The sequence below is a fragment of the Rissa tridactyla genome, chromosome W, assembly GCF_028500815.1.
Source record: "Rissa tridactyla isolate bRisTri1 chromosome W, bRisTri1.patW.cur.20221130, whole genome shotgun sequence".
NCBI lineage: Eukaryota > Metazoa > Chordata > Aves > Charadriiformes > Laridae > Rissa > Rissa tridactyla.
The window spans coordinates 23,311,561-23,327,837 of record NC_071496.1 but is presented as its reverse complement, the minus strand read 5'-3'; the positions used below and the strand labels follow the sequence as shown (position 1 = coordinate 23,327,837).

The 16,277-nt window shown below is 45.2% G+C and overlaps 1 protein-coding gene across 3 annotated transcripts in view; it reads left to right on the top strand.

Annotated features, from left to right (window-relative positions):
- Positions 1–16,277, top strand: part of LOC128902029 (rapamycin-insensitive companion of mTOR-like) — a 118,692-nt gene that overhangs the window by 25,337 nt on the left and 77,078 nt on the right. For 2 of the 3 annotated variants that reach the window (XM_054184321.1, XM_054184320.1), the window contains exon 4: positions 15,821–15,885. In XM_054184321.1, coding sequence (XP_054040296.1) covers positions 15,821–15,885 — 65 coding nt within the window. Of the gene's footprint in view, positions 1–9,734; positions 9,751–15,820; positions 15,886–16,277 lie in introns of those variants that run through there. The other variant, XM_054184322.1, reaches the window with a different exon arrangement.

Here is a 16,277-nt window from a genome sequence, read left to right as displayed (position 1 = left end):
TGCCTCATAAATATTACCAGTGATTGTTCAAACTGTATTTCCAAAATTACAGTATAATAATTACTTTTTTGGACACATGGAATAATATCATATTTTACCTATTAATTGCTGTGACTATTTTATTAAATATGCATGTGAATGGTCTCGGTGTGCACTCAATTTGTGTATGCTGTTGACCTCCTGTGGTTTTGTTGTTTTGATCTACTGTTTCCAAGACATGTTGATGTGTTACTCAGATTGCTATGACTCATCCAAGTAGCATGAAAAACTCATAGCTGACAATAAACATGAAAAAAGCCCTTCACTGTAAGTTAGTCACTGTCTGGCCTAGCATAAGTATCATTTTGTCCTAATATTAAATCATCCACTCAAACATTCTGTGCTATTCCTATTCGTTTACTGTTATATCAAAAATTTTGAATTTTAGAGTTAAATTATAGGCAATTTTAACAAGCAGAGTATACTCTGTGTGTGTATATATTAAAATATATAAAATTTATTGTGTTTATATTAAAAACATATACACTTTACATAAAATATATATGTAAAGTATAAAGTATATTTACATAATTACAGGCATTTACATTATATGATAATCCATTGCCATTTTAGTAAAATAGAGCAATGTGTAGCCAAAAGCAGATTTTAGTATTCAGGTACTGCTTGCCTTCAAACTTATACTGCAATGATATGCATGTTAATTGTTAAATGTTACAGTCAAAAACATGGCAGTTTTATTTGGCTTTGTCAGGAATTCCGCCATCTACAAACATCACTGCATTTGGGCCAGAATCATTGACCTGCTTAATGTTGTTTGAAGCAGAAATGAGAAGAAAGTGGTGAAGTTTTCCCTTAAATATATTTAAGACCAGACATTTATTTCTAACTAAGGAAATACCCAAAGCATTGAGACCAGCTGAACAGTATCTTCTTTATAGCAGCTTCCACGAAGCTTCCCCCCCCCCCATTAAACATGTGTCAATCCAACATTACTTTTGCCAGTTTTTTCCCCTAGACTAAATAAACCCAATGTTTTAGCCTTTATGGGTGTATTTTCTATCTGCCTTGTACGTTTTTCTGCTACGCTTTTTCCAGTTTGCTCTTAAAGTGTGGTGCCCAAAATTTTGTTCTTTATGCAGTTTTGAGAGAAACCTGTGAAGTGGAAAAAAAGATCTCTTAATCTCAAACATAATGCAGTCCTATTAGTATTTCCAAAGGTAAAATTTAATTTTTTGGAAACAACATCGCTTTAATTCATTTAGTTTATAGATTGCTGTAACTTACAGATCTTGCTTTACTTCTGAAATTTGTTTTTGTATTTGACATTCTGAATGTTTTATGGACATCTTGTATGTCTCTGCTGGACTCCTTCCAGCTTTTCTGTCTCTCTTAATGTGTGGTACCCCGAATGATATGATATGCTGTTCCCTTTATTTAATTGAATTTTCTTATCCAGTTTGGTCACTCCTTTCAAATTGCTGAAACATTTGGAATTCTGATCTTGCTGTCCATCTTTTAAATTATTTTCTAGCTGAAAATCCTGTAAGCACACTACTGTGTGTAAATTGTAAAGAAAGCTAATATATAAGTAATGGCGGCCTGTTGGAATGAGAATAAACTAATAGCTAAAGTAGCTGATCTTGTACTTACTTTTTTTCAGCTAATTTTATCTGTTCATTTTCTGAGAGAGTGCCGCGATTGAGAGACGGGACGCTGCTTGATGCAAGCAAGATGTTGGTTTATTAGACGCGTCGGAAAGCCTTTTATACAGCTACTTAACAGTTACATAAATTACACAAATTCTATCATTTCTAATTGGCTTAGCTCTAAATGTTTCATTACAATAATCCCTCCTACTTGCGGTTTCGCTACATGCTAGAAGCTACAGTTTTGGAATGTGCTAAAAGCTACAGTGATAACTTGTTGCCTACTCCCTACTTCTTCAAGGTTATTTATCTCAGACCTGCAAGGCCAGCTGTTCCCTGGCTCCTCAGATTTATTTGTCTCAGGTCTGCAAGGTCGGCATGCCCTCGAGTTTCTTGCATACTTGTACTTTTCTGCTAGCCGCCCCCGACATCTCCCCCTTTTTTGTTTCTTTAAAGGCAGAACTGAGGCGCGGGTTTAAAGGTCATCATACTCAGTGAGCTGGACAGAACTAACACTAGCGTAAATCTTCGGAATATCGCCGTTTTGAATAAACCATGTATGTCGAACAACTTTAGTCACCATAGACCTGACACAGGAAAGAACGCAGCTTAGAATCAAAAGGTCTACCAATATAATAACTAATATGAGTACAGCAGATTGTACCAGGCTCCTAAGCCAGCCCTTTAGCCCAAACCAATCACCCAAAGTACCCAATCCGAAGAAGTCCGTATCAGATTGCACCTTTTGTGAATGCGCGAGGAGTTGTGTAATTTGCTTATGTATCGAAGAAGAGTGGTCCTCTAAGTCCATGCAGCACATTCCGTCAAAATCCTCACAGCCATGTCCGTGGGCTAGTAGCAAGAAGTCAATAGCGGCTGTGTTTTGCAGGACTGCATGTTGTACCGTGGACAAGTCTTCAGCCATCTCAGATAGTATGCGGCTGGTAGCATTTGTTTGCTTAACAACCCAACAGGCAATTGCATCTAAGTTTCTGTGGGCTCTCGCTGCTGCCACCCCAGGGGTAAATAGCAAGGTGAAAAAAACCTCCCAGCGATTCCATAGCTTAACATTATCGTCGCAAGTATTATCTAATGCTTGTGTTGTGTCACGAGTAAAACGTAACCGCTGTTTTGGGCTTGGATGATAGTGAGGAGTGCCAAGACTAAGCTGTCCAATAGTACACGGGCCTCCTCTAGGGTTGGAAGGGATCCCAGACCAAGCTCTATTTCCGCAAATAAAAAAGAACCCCAAGGGGAGCCGCCTAGGGAGCATGGTACCGGGGGCTGAGTGAGTGGCATCTCGAGCAATGCTCAAACACCATTGTTGTTGCCAGAGGGTAGCATTACCAATAGGTGAGATGGCGGTCGGTGCAGAATCCTTTACTAAGCGCCCCTCTTTTTGGGCCCCCAACCATGACCTAAGGCCAATAAACAAACAGTGAGAAGCATTAAGAGAATCTACTAAGTCAATTTCCTGCGGCTCGGGCCCTATTGGTAATTTATCATCCCAATTATTGTATTTTTCAAAAAGGTCCTTAAGATTTTTCCATGAAAAAGGAAGCCTTCCAGAAATATTGTACTGCTTCCGTAAGGTTGTCATAGAGTTATTAAACAGTAAAAAGATCGAGTTATTCAGTGGTACCCCTACTAAGCAGGTGATGAAGGGCGAGCTGGGCGTAGCAAGACTGGCACAAAAGCTAGTTGTATTGAGTGACCTGGCCAGAGTAACCCAGGCATTTTGACGGGGGTCAAAAAGGTGAGGATGGTACCCTGGCAAAGGATTGGCATGTGTCCAGGCCGCACATATACAAAAAAGTGTTAACAGGATCATAATGTTTGACGGACTCTTCCCCCCACCCTTTTTTTTTTTTTTTTTTTTTTTTTTTTTTTTTGCAATGCTAAATTCTTACAATGCTAACTTCATATATTAGGCAACTGTCACACCATCTATTGGCCAATGTTAACCATCGCTACCATCTCTTACCACAGCAATAGCAGTCACATAAAACCTAAGGGTCACAATTACCACAGGCGACGCAATGAATATGTTCTACTGGCGTCTCTGCTCTATTGTCCATAAAAGCACTGCATCAGTCCTCCGAATGTTCTCCGGTATGCCGTTCAGGGGAATGATCTAGCTGTGGATTGGTGTTGTGGCCATCCGATTGTGGTAGGGGTTCACGGAAAGGTCGCACGCTCTTCGCTGGGATCCACCTGGGGCCTCGTTCTGTGGAAACACAAGCATAGCCTCTGCCCCATGTGACAAGGGGGTATGGCCCCAAGACCTTACCTGTCTCAGGGTCGCGGATCAGGACTGGAGCTTTTACGCTGGCTTCGAAAGAAGTGTTTGTGTTAAAGTGGCAAACGATTGGAGGGTTGTTATCTATTAAAGAACAATTTAAAAAGTTAAAAACATACAAGGCTTTCTGTAGACGTTCTTCAGGGGTGGCTGTCCCTACTCCCCCCTTCTGTTGCTGTAACAAGCGCTTTAAAGACTGATGAGAGCGTTCAATCAGGGACTGGCCCGTAGGGGAATGCGGGATCCCAGTGATGTGAGTGATCCCCCAAGAGATAAAAAAGGTTTTAAGTGCAGCCGAGATATAAGCAGGGCCATTGTCTGTTTTGATTTGTGCAGGGATGCCTAAGGTAGCAAAAGCACGCAGCAGATGCCTGCGAACATCTTTCGCCGCCTCCCCCACATGGCAGGAGGCAAATAGAGCACCTGAAAAGGTGTCAATAGAGGAATGGACGTATTTTAATCTCCCAAATTCTGGATAGTGTGTGACATCCGTCTGCCATAATTGCAGGCTTTGTAAGCCTCTGGGATTAACCCCACCTGGTGCCGTAGGAAAAGAATGTTTTTGACAATCAGGGCAGACAGCGATAATGTTCGCCGCTTGCTGAGAAGTGAGGCCAAACTGGCGTTTGAGGCCCCCTGCATTCTGATGGAAAAAGGAATGACTAAGCTTAGCTTGCGCAATACGGTCAGGTAAAACTTGTACCGGCAGAGTGAGCATATCGGCCCGTCGATTGCCTTCTGCAATAAACCCAGGTAAAGAGGTGTGCGATCTAACATGTAAAACAAAATAGGGATGTGTTCGAGAGGTTAAAAGGAAAACAAGTTCCTGCAACAAAGCAAACAAATCAGCATGCGAAGTATGACGCAGCACCGAGGCCTCAGCCCGTTCGACGACGCCTGCAACATAAGCAGAATCAGTAATAAGATTCAGTGGTGTAGACCACTTAAGAAAAGCTCGAACAACAGCGGCAAGCTCTACGATTTGAGGGGACCCGGAGACTGTCTCAACGTCCGACTCCCATTGTTGAGAGCGGTCATCCCACCAGACAATCACCGACTTGTGTGTTTTTCCAGACCCATCGGTGAACACAGTAAGGCCTTGGAGGGGCTGGTGACATCTCTTTGGTATGGGTATTAAGTTAAAATGAGCATGTAGAAGCTTGTGGGACGGAGGATGTGAGGTTAGTTGACCCGAATAATCTGTTAAGGCAAACACGAAAGCATCAGACTGTTGGAATAACCATTGTAGGTACATATTAGTTACAGGTAAACAGATAGAAGCAAAGTCCATCCCTGACAGGGCAAGCAAGCGCTGCCGTGCTTTAATTATCAAGGAAGCAAACATTTCATGTTGCGTCCAAATTGTTTTAGTGGGCTGGTTGGGTAAAAAGACCCACTCAATGATTAATAAGGGATCAGGATTGTTAGGGTCCCATTGAAAAATCAAAGCATATGGCTGACGTGCAGGGTTCAAAATAATTAAATTGAAGGGCAATTCAGGCGCACAGCGGTGTGCTTGCCGTAAGGCGATGGCTTCCGCTACTTTTTGTAATGAGGCAGCGGCTTCAGGACCTAGTCGACGAGGGGAGCGTAAATCGGAATCTCCCTTGAGGAGTTCAAACAAAGGGCTTAAGTCTGAATTGGAGATTCCTAGCAAGGGTCGGACCCAAGTAATGGTCCCTAATAATTTTTGAACATCGTGCAAATTTTTAATGTCCGCCTGTATGTGCACAGGTTGGGGAACTATCGTCTGGGTCCTGATGCGCCAACCCAAGTAGGTCCAAGGGGGCATTTTCTGGACTTTTTCGGGCGCAATACAGAGGCCTGCCGAATCGACAGCGGCCGTGACAAGGGCTACGGCCTTTTCCATGAGCTCAAGGTGAGGCGCAGCCATCAAGATATCATCCATATAATGATATAACAGAACTTGAGGCAACGCAACCCTGACAGGGCTAAGTACCTTAGCGACATACCATTGACAAATTGTCGGGCTATTTTTCATTCCCTGTGGCAGTACAACCCACTGATATCGTTGCACAGGGGCTTGCATATTGACACTTGGGACTGAAAAAGCAAATTTGGCAGCATCGTCAAGGTGTAGTGGAATGTTAAAAAAGCAATCCTTAAGGTCAATAACGGTGAGATGCCAATTGCGGGGGATCATAGTTGGAGAAGGGAGCCCTGGCTGCAGAGCTCCCATATCTACCATAGCATCATTGATTTTTCTGAGATCATGGAGCAGGCGCCACTTGCCAGATTGCTTCTTAATAACAAAGACAGGTGAATTCCAAGGACTAGTAGTAGGTACTATATGTCCTTTTGCTAATTGTTCCGTAACCAGTTCTTGGAGAGCGCGAAGCTTTTCGAGTGGTAGGGGCCATTGATCTACCCAAATGGGCGTCTGAGTTTTCCAAGTCAGTTTCAGGGTGTCGCGCACCTCAATGGCCCCCCCTAAAAATGCGACTGAATGGAAGTTCCCCATTGTGATAGCACATCACGTCCCCATAAGACCATAGGAACAGGCAGCACAAAAGGCTTGGCGGAAGCCACTCGTCCTTCTGGGCCTTTGATTTGGATCAATTCCGAGGATTGGTGGCTTCTACCAACTCCTCCGATTCCGGCTAGTGCCTGAGGCACAGCTGCCAAAGGCCATTGTGGAGGCCACTTCGCCTGTGAAATTACGGTAACATCGGCCCCTGTGTCAATAATCCCATTTAGGATTACTTGCTGAGTGCCGTGAATAAGAGTACATTGACAAAGTGGTCGCTTCTGAGAAATGGACTGTACCCAGAGAATCTGTGGATCCCCAGTAGATCCAAAACCTCCTTGTCTTTGCTGCGGAGGTGGGTGAGGCGAAAGAGAGCTTGCGTTCTGCGGGATCAGTAGTAATTGTGCAATGCGGCTTCCTTTGGGTACTGTACAAGGGGGAAATGGGGTCCAGGCCATGATTTTAATTTCCCCAACGGTATCCACATCAATTACTCCAGGCAATACAAAAAGTCCGGCTAAGGTTACTGATGATCTCCCTAATAGTAGCCCTTGTGTTTTCGGGGGTAAAGGACCTGAAACATTAGTTGCTAATAAATGAACAGAGGAATCAAGCAACGTTACTGCGTGTGAGGTTGCCAGGTCCAATCCGGCGCTACCGGCTGTTGCTGGGCGAAGACTTGTGGCGAGGTCACACCCATCTGCATGGCTCGATTCACCGGCGACGATACTTGTGTCTGTGCGCGTCGCTGCCCCGCGCTCCGCAAGCGGTTTCCCTGTATTGGCTGCCCTTGAAAATTATACTTAGAACGACATTGATTAGCATAATGACGCCCCTTCCTGCATCGGGGACAGATCCCAGGGGCTTGGGCTTTAGCCCCCCCATTAGAAGCGAGACAATTTCGTTTGATATGGCCTGGTTTACCACAACCGTAGCAATTTCCTCCCCCAGACATGCCTCTCATAGCTGCGAAAGCAGCTGCCATCGCTTCAAATTTATGGTCCACTGTACCGATACGATTACAAGCCTCTACCATTTCAACCAAAGTCGGAGCTGGGTTAGGGAGAGATTTAAGTAATTTTTTACAGTCGGCGTTAGCATTTTCAACTGCTAATTTTAATAGCAAAATTTCTTGAGCTTCGGTATTATCTATTTGGCGTTCTAAAGCTTGCTTAAGTCTATCAATGAATTGCATGTAAGGTTCCCGAGGTTCCTGCGTAATAGAGGTGAATGCCTTTTGAGGTTTACAGGAATCGGGTATTTTGAGTAAAGCCTTTTTTGCTTCTTCGCGGATCGCTTCCAGGGCCTCTCGTGGACAATCTCGAGCCTGTGCCGCTGGATCAGAGTGCTGACCCGTACCCATAAGGTGCTCCATGGTCAGTGCGGCAAGAGCAGCATTATTATGACCCACGTAGCTGGTGAGGAGAGTTTGAAGGCCCCCCCTCCAATGCGACTCCCAGAGGGAATACTGGGAAGGGGTTAATAACAATTGCGCTAGCGATTTTAAATCATGGGGAGTCATAACATACGCATCAAAGACAGAAGACAGCAGGCTCGCAAAATATGGGGAAGAGAGCCCGTGTTCTGTGACGGTACGGCGCAGCTCTTTAATCACCGGAAGGACAAAGCCTCCCACTGCACTCCCCGGCCTTGATAAATAACAGGGGCGACTATCGTTCGCGCTATTTCCAAGTCACCTTCTTTTAAAGCTTGACGTCTAATATTCGCCCACGTATCATGAGGGTCAGGGGGGTACAAGTCAGGCTCTCTATCAGGATCAACGGGCGCCGGGTCAAGCGGATCTTCCTCAGGAGGGTAGCCTGCGGCACAGACCTTTAAGGGTCCGGGCGACTTAGCGCGTCGCGGAGGTAGCGGAGGGGGAAGCAAAGGCTGAGCTGATGAAGGTTCCCCCTTAGTATCTGGAGAGTCTTTATGGCCCCTTTCCTGTGCCTTAATAGCCTCAAAGATATTTCTCCACCACGGAAGCAAACGCTGAGCCTCGGCATTCCCTGACGTCGCTGAGTCCCACAACTTTACCCCCACATCGTCCCAAAGTTCCCGGGTAAAAATACTGGAGGCCGTAACAGTGGGGATCTTCATTTGTACCCACTTAAGCATAATCTTTAAGTCCTGCCCGGAAATATCTTTTTTATGTTTCCGGAGGAGCGTTTTCATAACTTCATATACGTCTCTCTCTGCAGGGGACATCTGATTCCCCATGTTTCCCACAGCTCACCTCTTAACTCCAGAGGGATTCCTGGCCAGTTCCTGCTTCCTTTCAGCAGCTCCTTCAAAGTTCTGTGGGACTCGCAGCAAGCCGCTCAGCTAGGCGGTTCACCACCCCATCATGTCAGGGTCACCAATTTGCCACGATTGAGAGACGGGACGCTGCTTGATGCAAGCAAGATGTCGGTTTATTAGACGCGTCGGAAAGCTTTTTATACAGCTACTTAACAGTTACATAAATTACGCAAATTCTATCATTTCTAATTGGCTTAGCTCTAAATGTTTCATTACAATAATCCCTCCTACTTGCGGTTTCGCTACATGCTAGAAGCTACAGTTTTGGAATGTGCTAAAAGCTACAGTGATAACTTGTTGCCTACTCCCTACTTCTTCAAGGTTATTTATCTCAGACCTGCAAGGCCAGCTGTTCCCTGGCTCCTCAGATTTATTTGTCTCAGGTCTGCAAGGTCGACATGCCCTCGAATTTCTTGCATACTTGTACTTTTCTGCTAGCCACCCCCGACAAGAGAGATGTTTCACATATGCACAGACACAATTCTACACTTTGATAACAATTATCATCACATTCAGAAATTTGTATCCACACAGGGGTTAAACTTTCCTCAAGTTATAATTGTCATCAGGTTACATGACTACGTTTGAGTTGCAAGATAGGGTCAAGTTTTTTTCTACATCAGTGAAGGTGTGTGTAATGGGAGTACATACATAGAGGAAAACAGTTGGTATTGAGGAGCTAATATCCACACTGTATGTATTTGGTAAGGAGTGGTTACTGAGGATAGACTAGAGTTAGTCCATTGAGCTGAATGCCCTTTAGCAATTGCAGCAGGTTAGGTGGGTTCCTGGAACGTGTTGTCTGCTTTAGTTACATCTCAGGACTGCTCAAGATGCAAACCAAAGCACGGTAAGTGCAATGACAGGAGACTTCCTTCAAAAATGCACTCGTGTTCCACAAAATAGCAGCTTTCTCAGAAATGTGTTTGTTGGTTCCCCCCACCCACATCAGAATTATAATTATGGTGTGTTTTTTTTTTTTTTAAGTAGGAAAAAAGACTGTTGAAGATAATCTGGTATGTTAAATTAGGATTTCTCTTTTGTGTCTGGGGTGGAATGATGGGGAAAGGTTTAGATGTGTAAATGATGAGCCTAAACAACTATTGATGTACTTGTCTGAAACTGAACAACGAACTGTTTTTACTCACTGTCTTATCACACTGTTTTGCTTACGCTGCCAGCCAATTTTTAGAGTACATAACTTAATAGAAAAGCTAAAGCAGCAGTGGTGGCCTTAAGCAGTCCAAGAACATGGCATAAAAGTAGATTGATGCTAGAAAGTGACATACTGTCATAACCAGTTAATGCATGCAATTGCCTAGTTTTATTATCACTTAAATTTGAAAGGTGGGGGAAAAGAGATTGTTTAATAACTCTTCTTATGTTTTATAATCATATTTGATTGTAGCCACTGTTAAAAATGCAAAATCACAAATATTTCAACTAACTTGATTATTTGAACCCCAATATGGATCTGATCCAGGCCAATTTAATAATCTCTCTCGTTAACAATTTTGGATTACGGCATTACTGCTATGCATTTTTTTCACAATATGAAAAATAATTGTGGTAAAAAAACCCCATTATGTGGTCCTTGGAAGAATTTGTACTCGTTGAGCATAAACCTAAGTGTTTGAATTTAAACCTTCATACTAATAAAATGGGTTTACTTAAAAGCAGAGTTTCTCTGCAATATGCTGATTTTTCAGGTGGAGGTGAACAGTAGAACAGGAGCATGGAACACGTTATATATTTCAACTTACACTAGCTTTAAATTAATTGTTCATTTAGTTTATTATAAATTTCTTACTGTTAGTAGTAAGTATATATATTGAATCAAATAATAGTTTGGGTTGGAAGGGACCTTTAAAGGGCACCTACCACCCCCCTGGACAACCTGTTCCAGTGTTTCACCACCCTCAGAGTAAAGAATTTCTTCCTAATATCTAATCTAAATCTACCGTCTTTCAGTTTAAAACCATTACCCCATGTCCTATTGCTACAGGCCCTACTAAAAAGTCTGTCCCCATCTTTTTTAAAAGTTGCAATAAGGTCTCCCTGGAGCCTTTTCTTCTCCAGGCTGAACAACCCCAACTCTCTCAGCCTGTCCTCATAGGAGAGGTGCTCCAGCCCTCTGATCATCTTCATGGCCCTCCTCTGGACTTGCTCCAACAGGTCTGTGTCCTTCCTATGTTGGGGGCCCCAGAGCTGGATGCAGTACTCCAGGTGGGGTCTCACCAGAGCAGAGCAGAGGGGCAGAATCACCTCCCTCGACCTGCTGCCCATGCTTCTTTTGATGCAGCCCAGGATACTTCCCCTTGGTCAGTCGCCGAGGGGAGCTGCTCCAGAGCCAGCCCGACCCGCAGCGGAGAGGCAGACCTCGGCGCATAGGGTTTTTTTTCTGAGGTAGGGGGGACGCCAGGGCAGTGGACACACCCACCAGGAGACGGCAGCTCTCGGTGGAGATGCTGATGAGGCGTGGCCGTTGCCAGAGCAACCGCAACCACCCCCACGCCTATAAAAAGCAGCCTAGGAAGCGCGGCAACCTGAGCGGGCAAACGGAGTGTGGCGTGTCAGTCAGGGCGTGGAGCGGAAGGGTGCGTGAGAAGTGCGCCTTTTCGAAGGAGGATCATTCCACTAGTCGAGCACCGGGCACCGTTCAGTGACCATTTGCACTCATCCTACCTGACCCTCATGACAGAATGGTGGGCACTCGTCTGAGAGCAAAGGCTGCAGATCTGGCTTGGGGGTCTGTACTATCTAACCCAGCGGTGGCTGATGCCTCCACCCAGACAGAGCTGCTGAAGGGAGAGGCTGCAGTGCAGACCTCAGACTGCAGGAGGTGCCTAGACCTTTCTCCTGGGGCAGGGATAGGCAGCACACCTACCTTCAAAAGGTGTGCCCGGGTGGAGGACCTCCTGTAACAGGTGGCAGCTGAGCTGCAGGAGGTGGTGAGAAAGCCGCATAACATCAGCGAGGCTGAGAAGGAGATGGATAGCTGGTTACAAGCACAATCTGCAGTGGACCCATAGCCCACAGCCATAAACTCCCATGTGGGCACACACAGAATGGAGGGGGGCCAGTAACATGGAAGACTGGAAGCTTGTGATGGCAAGGACCAGCAGGAGGAATAGACTTCCCCTGAAGCCTGAGGTGCCCTTGCAGAACTGCTTCACCCCTCCACAGAGTGAAGAGGAAAGACCCATTGCATCAGGAGAGGTGCTGGAGCTGAATAAGACTACCCGATCTGCTCCATGTATAACAACCAGCGCAACTAAGAAAAGGCAACAGGTGATAGTAGTAGGTGACTCTCTTCTGAGAGGTATGGACGCACCCATTTGCTGACCTGATGCACTCTCTAGAGAGGTGTGCTGCTTACTGGGGGCTCATATCAGGGATGTAACTGAGAGACTACCAAGCCTTGTCCAGTCCTCTGACTATTATCCACTGCTGTTGTTTCATGTGGGCACCAGTGATATAGCCAGGAGCAGCCTGAGGAATATCAAGAAGGATTATAAAGCCTTGGGAAGAGCAGTCAGGGACTCTGGGGCGCAGGTAGTTTTTTTTCATCAATCCTCCTGGTCAAAGGGAAGGGAGTTGATAGGGCCAATCAAATCTGGCAAATCAACAAATGGCTACAGGACTGATACCCCAACCAGGGGTTTGGCTTCTTAGATCATGGGACTCACTTTGAGAAACCTGGTCTACTGGGGCCTGATGGGGCCCACTTATCAGAGAAGGAGAAGAGTGTCTTTGGTCAGAGGCTTGCTGGGGGAGGGGAGCCTCAGTCCATCCCACTCCTACCAGTATGATGCCAGTAATAGATGCCCAGAGCCTGGAAGAGGGTCGCAGGTCAACAGGAGAGCAGCTGGAGTGCAGCACAAAGCACCAGCCACTCCAGCCAGTAAGTCAACTTCATCGGGGGCCCAACTTAAATGCCTCTATGCAAATGCACGTAGCATGGGGAATAAACAGGAGGAGTTAGAGACATGCACACGCCTGCAGGGCTATGATCTTATTGGCATCACTGAAGTGTTAGGATGGAAGGATACAGGCTCTTCAGGAAGGACAGGCAGGGGAGATGAGGAGGGGGTGTTGCCCTCTATGTCAATGAACAGCTGGAGAGCATGGAGCTCCACCCAGGGATGGATGAGGAGGCAATTGACCGAGAGCTTATGAGTCAGGATTAAAGGGAGGGCAGGGGCAGGTGACATTACAGTGGGGGTCACAGAAGGCAAAGGTAGGGATTGGGAGAATGAGGAACCGCCCACTGTAGGAGAAGATCAGGTTTGACACAGTCTAAAGAACCCATGGGCACAAGCCCATGGGACCTGATGAGATGCATCTGGGGGTCCTGAGGGAGCTGTTGGATAAAGTTTCCAAGCCACTATCCATCATATTTGAGAAGTCGTGGCAGTCTGGTGAAGTTCCCACTGACTGGAAGAAGGGGAAACATAACCTCCATTTTTAAAGACCTGGGGAACTAAATCCCAGTCACTCACATCTGTGCCTGGCAAGATCATGGGGCAGATCCTCCCGGAAACTCTGATAAGGCACATGGAAAATAAGGAAGTGATTGGTGTCAGCCAACATGGCTTCACTAAGGGCAAATCATGCCTGACAAATTTGGTGGCCTTCTACAATGAGGTTACAGCATCGGTGGATAAGGGAAGAGCAACCGACATCATCTACCTGGACTTGTGCCAGGCATTTGACACTGTCCTGCAGGACGTCCTTGTCTCTCAATTGGAGAGACATGGATTTGATGGATGGACCACTTGGTGGATAAGGAACTGGATAGATGGCCACACTCAATAGGTTGTGGTCAACAGCTCAATGTCCAAGTGGAAACCAGTGACGAGTGGTGTTCTTTAGGGGTCGGTACTGGGACCAGTGCTGTTTAATATCTTTGTTGGTGACATGGATGTTGTGATTGAGTGTACCCTCAGCAAGTTTGCTGATGACACCAAGCTGTGTGGAGTGGTCGACACGCTGGAGGGAAAGGATGCCATCCAGAGGGACCTGGACAGGCTTGAGAGGTGGGCCTGTGCAAACCTCATGAAGTTCAACCAGGCCAAGTGCAAGGTCTTGCACCTGGGTCGGGGCAATCCCAAGCACAAATACAGGCTGTGTGGCAAATGGCTTGAGAGCAGCCCTGAGGAGAAGGGCTTGGGGATGTTGGTGGATGAGAAGCTCAATATGAGCTGGTAATGTGCACTCGCAGCCCAGAAAGCCAACCATATCCTGGGCTGCATCAAAAGAAGCATGGCCAGCAGGTTGAGGGAGGTGATTCTGCCCCTCTATTCCACTCTTGTGAGACCCCACCTGGAATACTGTGTCCAGCTCTGGGGCCCCCAACATAAGAAGGACATGGACCTGTTGGAGCGAGTCCAGAGGAGGGCCATGAAGATGATCCGAGGGCTGGAGCACCTCTCCTATGAGGACAGGCTGAGAGAGTTGGGGTTGTTCTCCCTGGAGCCTTCTCTTCTCCAGGCTGACCTTATAGTGGCCTTCCAGTACCTAAAGGGGGCCTACAGGAAAGATGGGGAGGGACTCTTTCAGGGAGTGTAGTGATAGGACAAGGGGTAATGGTTTTAAACTGAAAGAGGGTAGATTTAGATTAGATATTAGGAAGAAATTCTTTACTGTGAGTGTGTCGAGGCACTGGAACAGGTTGCCCAGAGAAGTTGTCGATGCCCCATCCCTGGAGGTGTTCAAGGCCAGGCTGGATGGGGCTTTGAGTAACACGGTGTAGTGGGAGGTGTCCCTGCCCATGGCAGGGGGGTGTTGGAACTAGATGATTTTTAAGGTCCCTTCCAACTGTAACCATTCTGTGTTACGGTTGGTCTTCTGGGCTGCTAGCACATGTTGTTGGCTCATGTCCAGCTTTTTGTCCACTAGTACCCCCAAGTCCTTCTCGGCATGGCTGCTCTCAGTCGCTTTGTCCCCCAGCCTGTATTGATACCGGGCATTGCCCCGACCCACGTGGAGGACCTTGGTCTTCACTCAGAACACGAACGTGGCACAGAGTTTGATTTATTTTAATAATTTTATAATAGGGGTATTCACTCATTGACAGAAACACTTCCTGAATTCCTGACTGAGGAGAAACTGTTAATACTGTCCTGGCTCAGAACTGAATGCAAAACTGAACCTCTTTCGAAAAGGAGAAAGTGCAAAGCTATTGCAATCAGTGTTGGTTACTTGAGTCTTTAGAAGTGCTTGGAAAAGTGCTTTGGGTTTTGGATGTAATATTAAAGTATTTTATAATTTTAGCTAGGGGTAGTAAATGAGATTACTAGGAATTTCTTTGCTGCTCTTGCAAGGGAGAACAGTATGAGTTCTTTTTACGGAAGAGACCATTTTCCTTTTCTCAAGAGGCTAAAACACAGCACACACTAGATTGCTCCTTTTGAGATTGGTTTTGGACGTAAAAACTGCACTTGTAAATCTTCAGTCTTGTGCTCAAAATGGACAGATATGGGTGAAATTTTCAGAGTTTATTGGTGTCTCTTTGTGTGCATAAATTCAACCTTTGCACTGATTTTTTTCAGAGGTACAAATTCGGTGGAATCAATGGCAGGCCAGGCCGAATGTCAGTTACAGGACGCTTGGCGGTGCCTTTTTTCTACACCTGTGCTGCTGTGGCAAAACATGACAGTGGACTAGCAGTATCAGTCTTTACTTCAAAACTCACCCAAGTTCTCTTTTTGAATGCAGATGTGCTTTGACTTCAGTCTTTTTCATCTCTGCTCAGGTTACCAATTGCACAACTAATGGCTCTTCTGAAAAGAGTTTAAAGGCAGCAAGGGGAGCAATCTGGAGTTGAAAATTTGACCAGTAGGCAGCTTACACAATTGTGCAAGTTTTTTCCTAGTATGAGAGGCCACAGGTTTGTGTATGTCTGGCGTATGTAGGCATAGAATACTGACAGCAGAAATTCTTGGGGAAGTCTCAAGTTGGTAAGTTTCCCCTTGCCATGAATGAAATTTCTCAGCTTTCTTTGAAAGCATTGCCAGAAATCTTCAGTTTTACATAGTCATTTTTAAAGACTTATAAGTAATAGATGTTTTCTTTTATTTTCAGCTTCTTTGTAATACTGGCCATGCTGAAGAAAAACTAGGTTTTACGTATGACAGTATCATAATATGGTAAGTAGTAAGGGGCACTAGAGCAATAATAGGGTACATAATCGTTCTAGGTGTTATTAAATCAATTTTATTTGTGTTTTTGAGCTAGCGTTTTGTAGTTCTAATGTGTTTGAAATTTCATAATGCAAATATATACACCTTACAAATATTTTAATAAGTAAAATCAAATACATTATATGCTTTCAGGCAAAGAGGGGGTTTAAGTGTGTGTTTCTTTATTATATTCCTCATAAATGTAAAAAAAAAATAATAATCTCTAAATATCCCAGTACGTACAGAAAGCGCTTTCTGTAAAAATGCACTTTTACAGAATTTAGAGCATACTCTTGAAATAGAACCAGGATTTAAAGGTAAACATTTTATGTTAATTTGGCATGAACATATATCTCTGT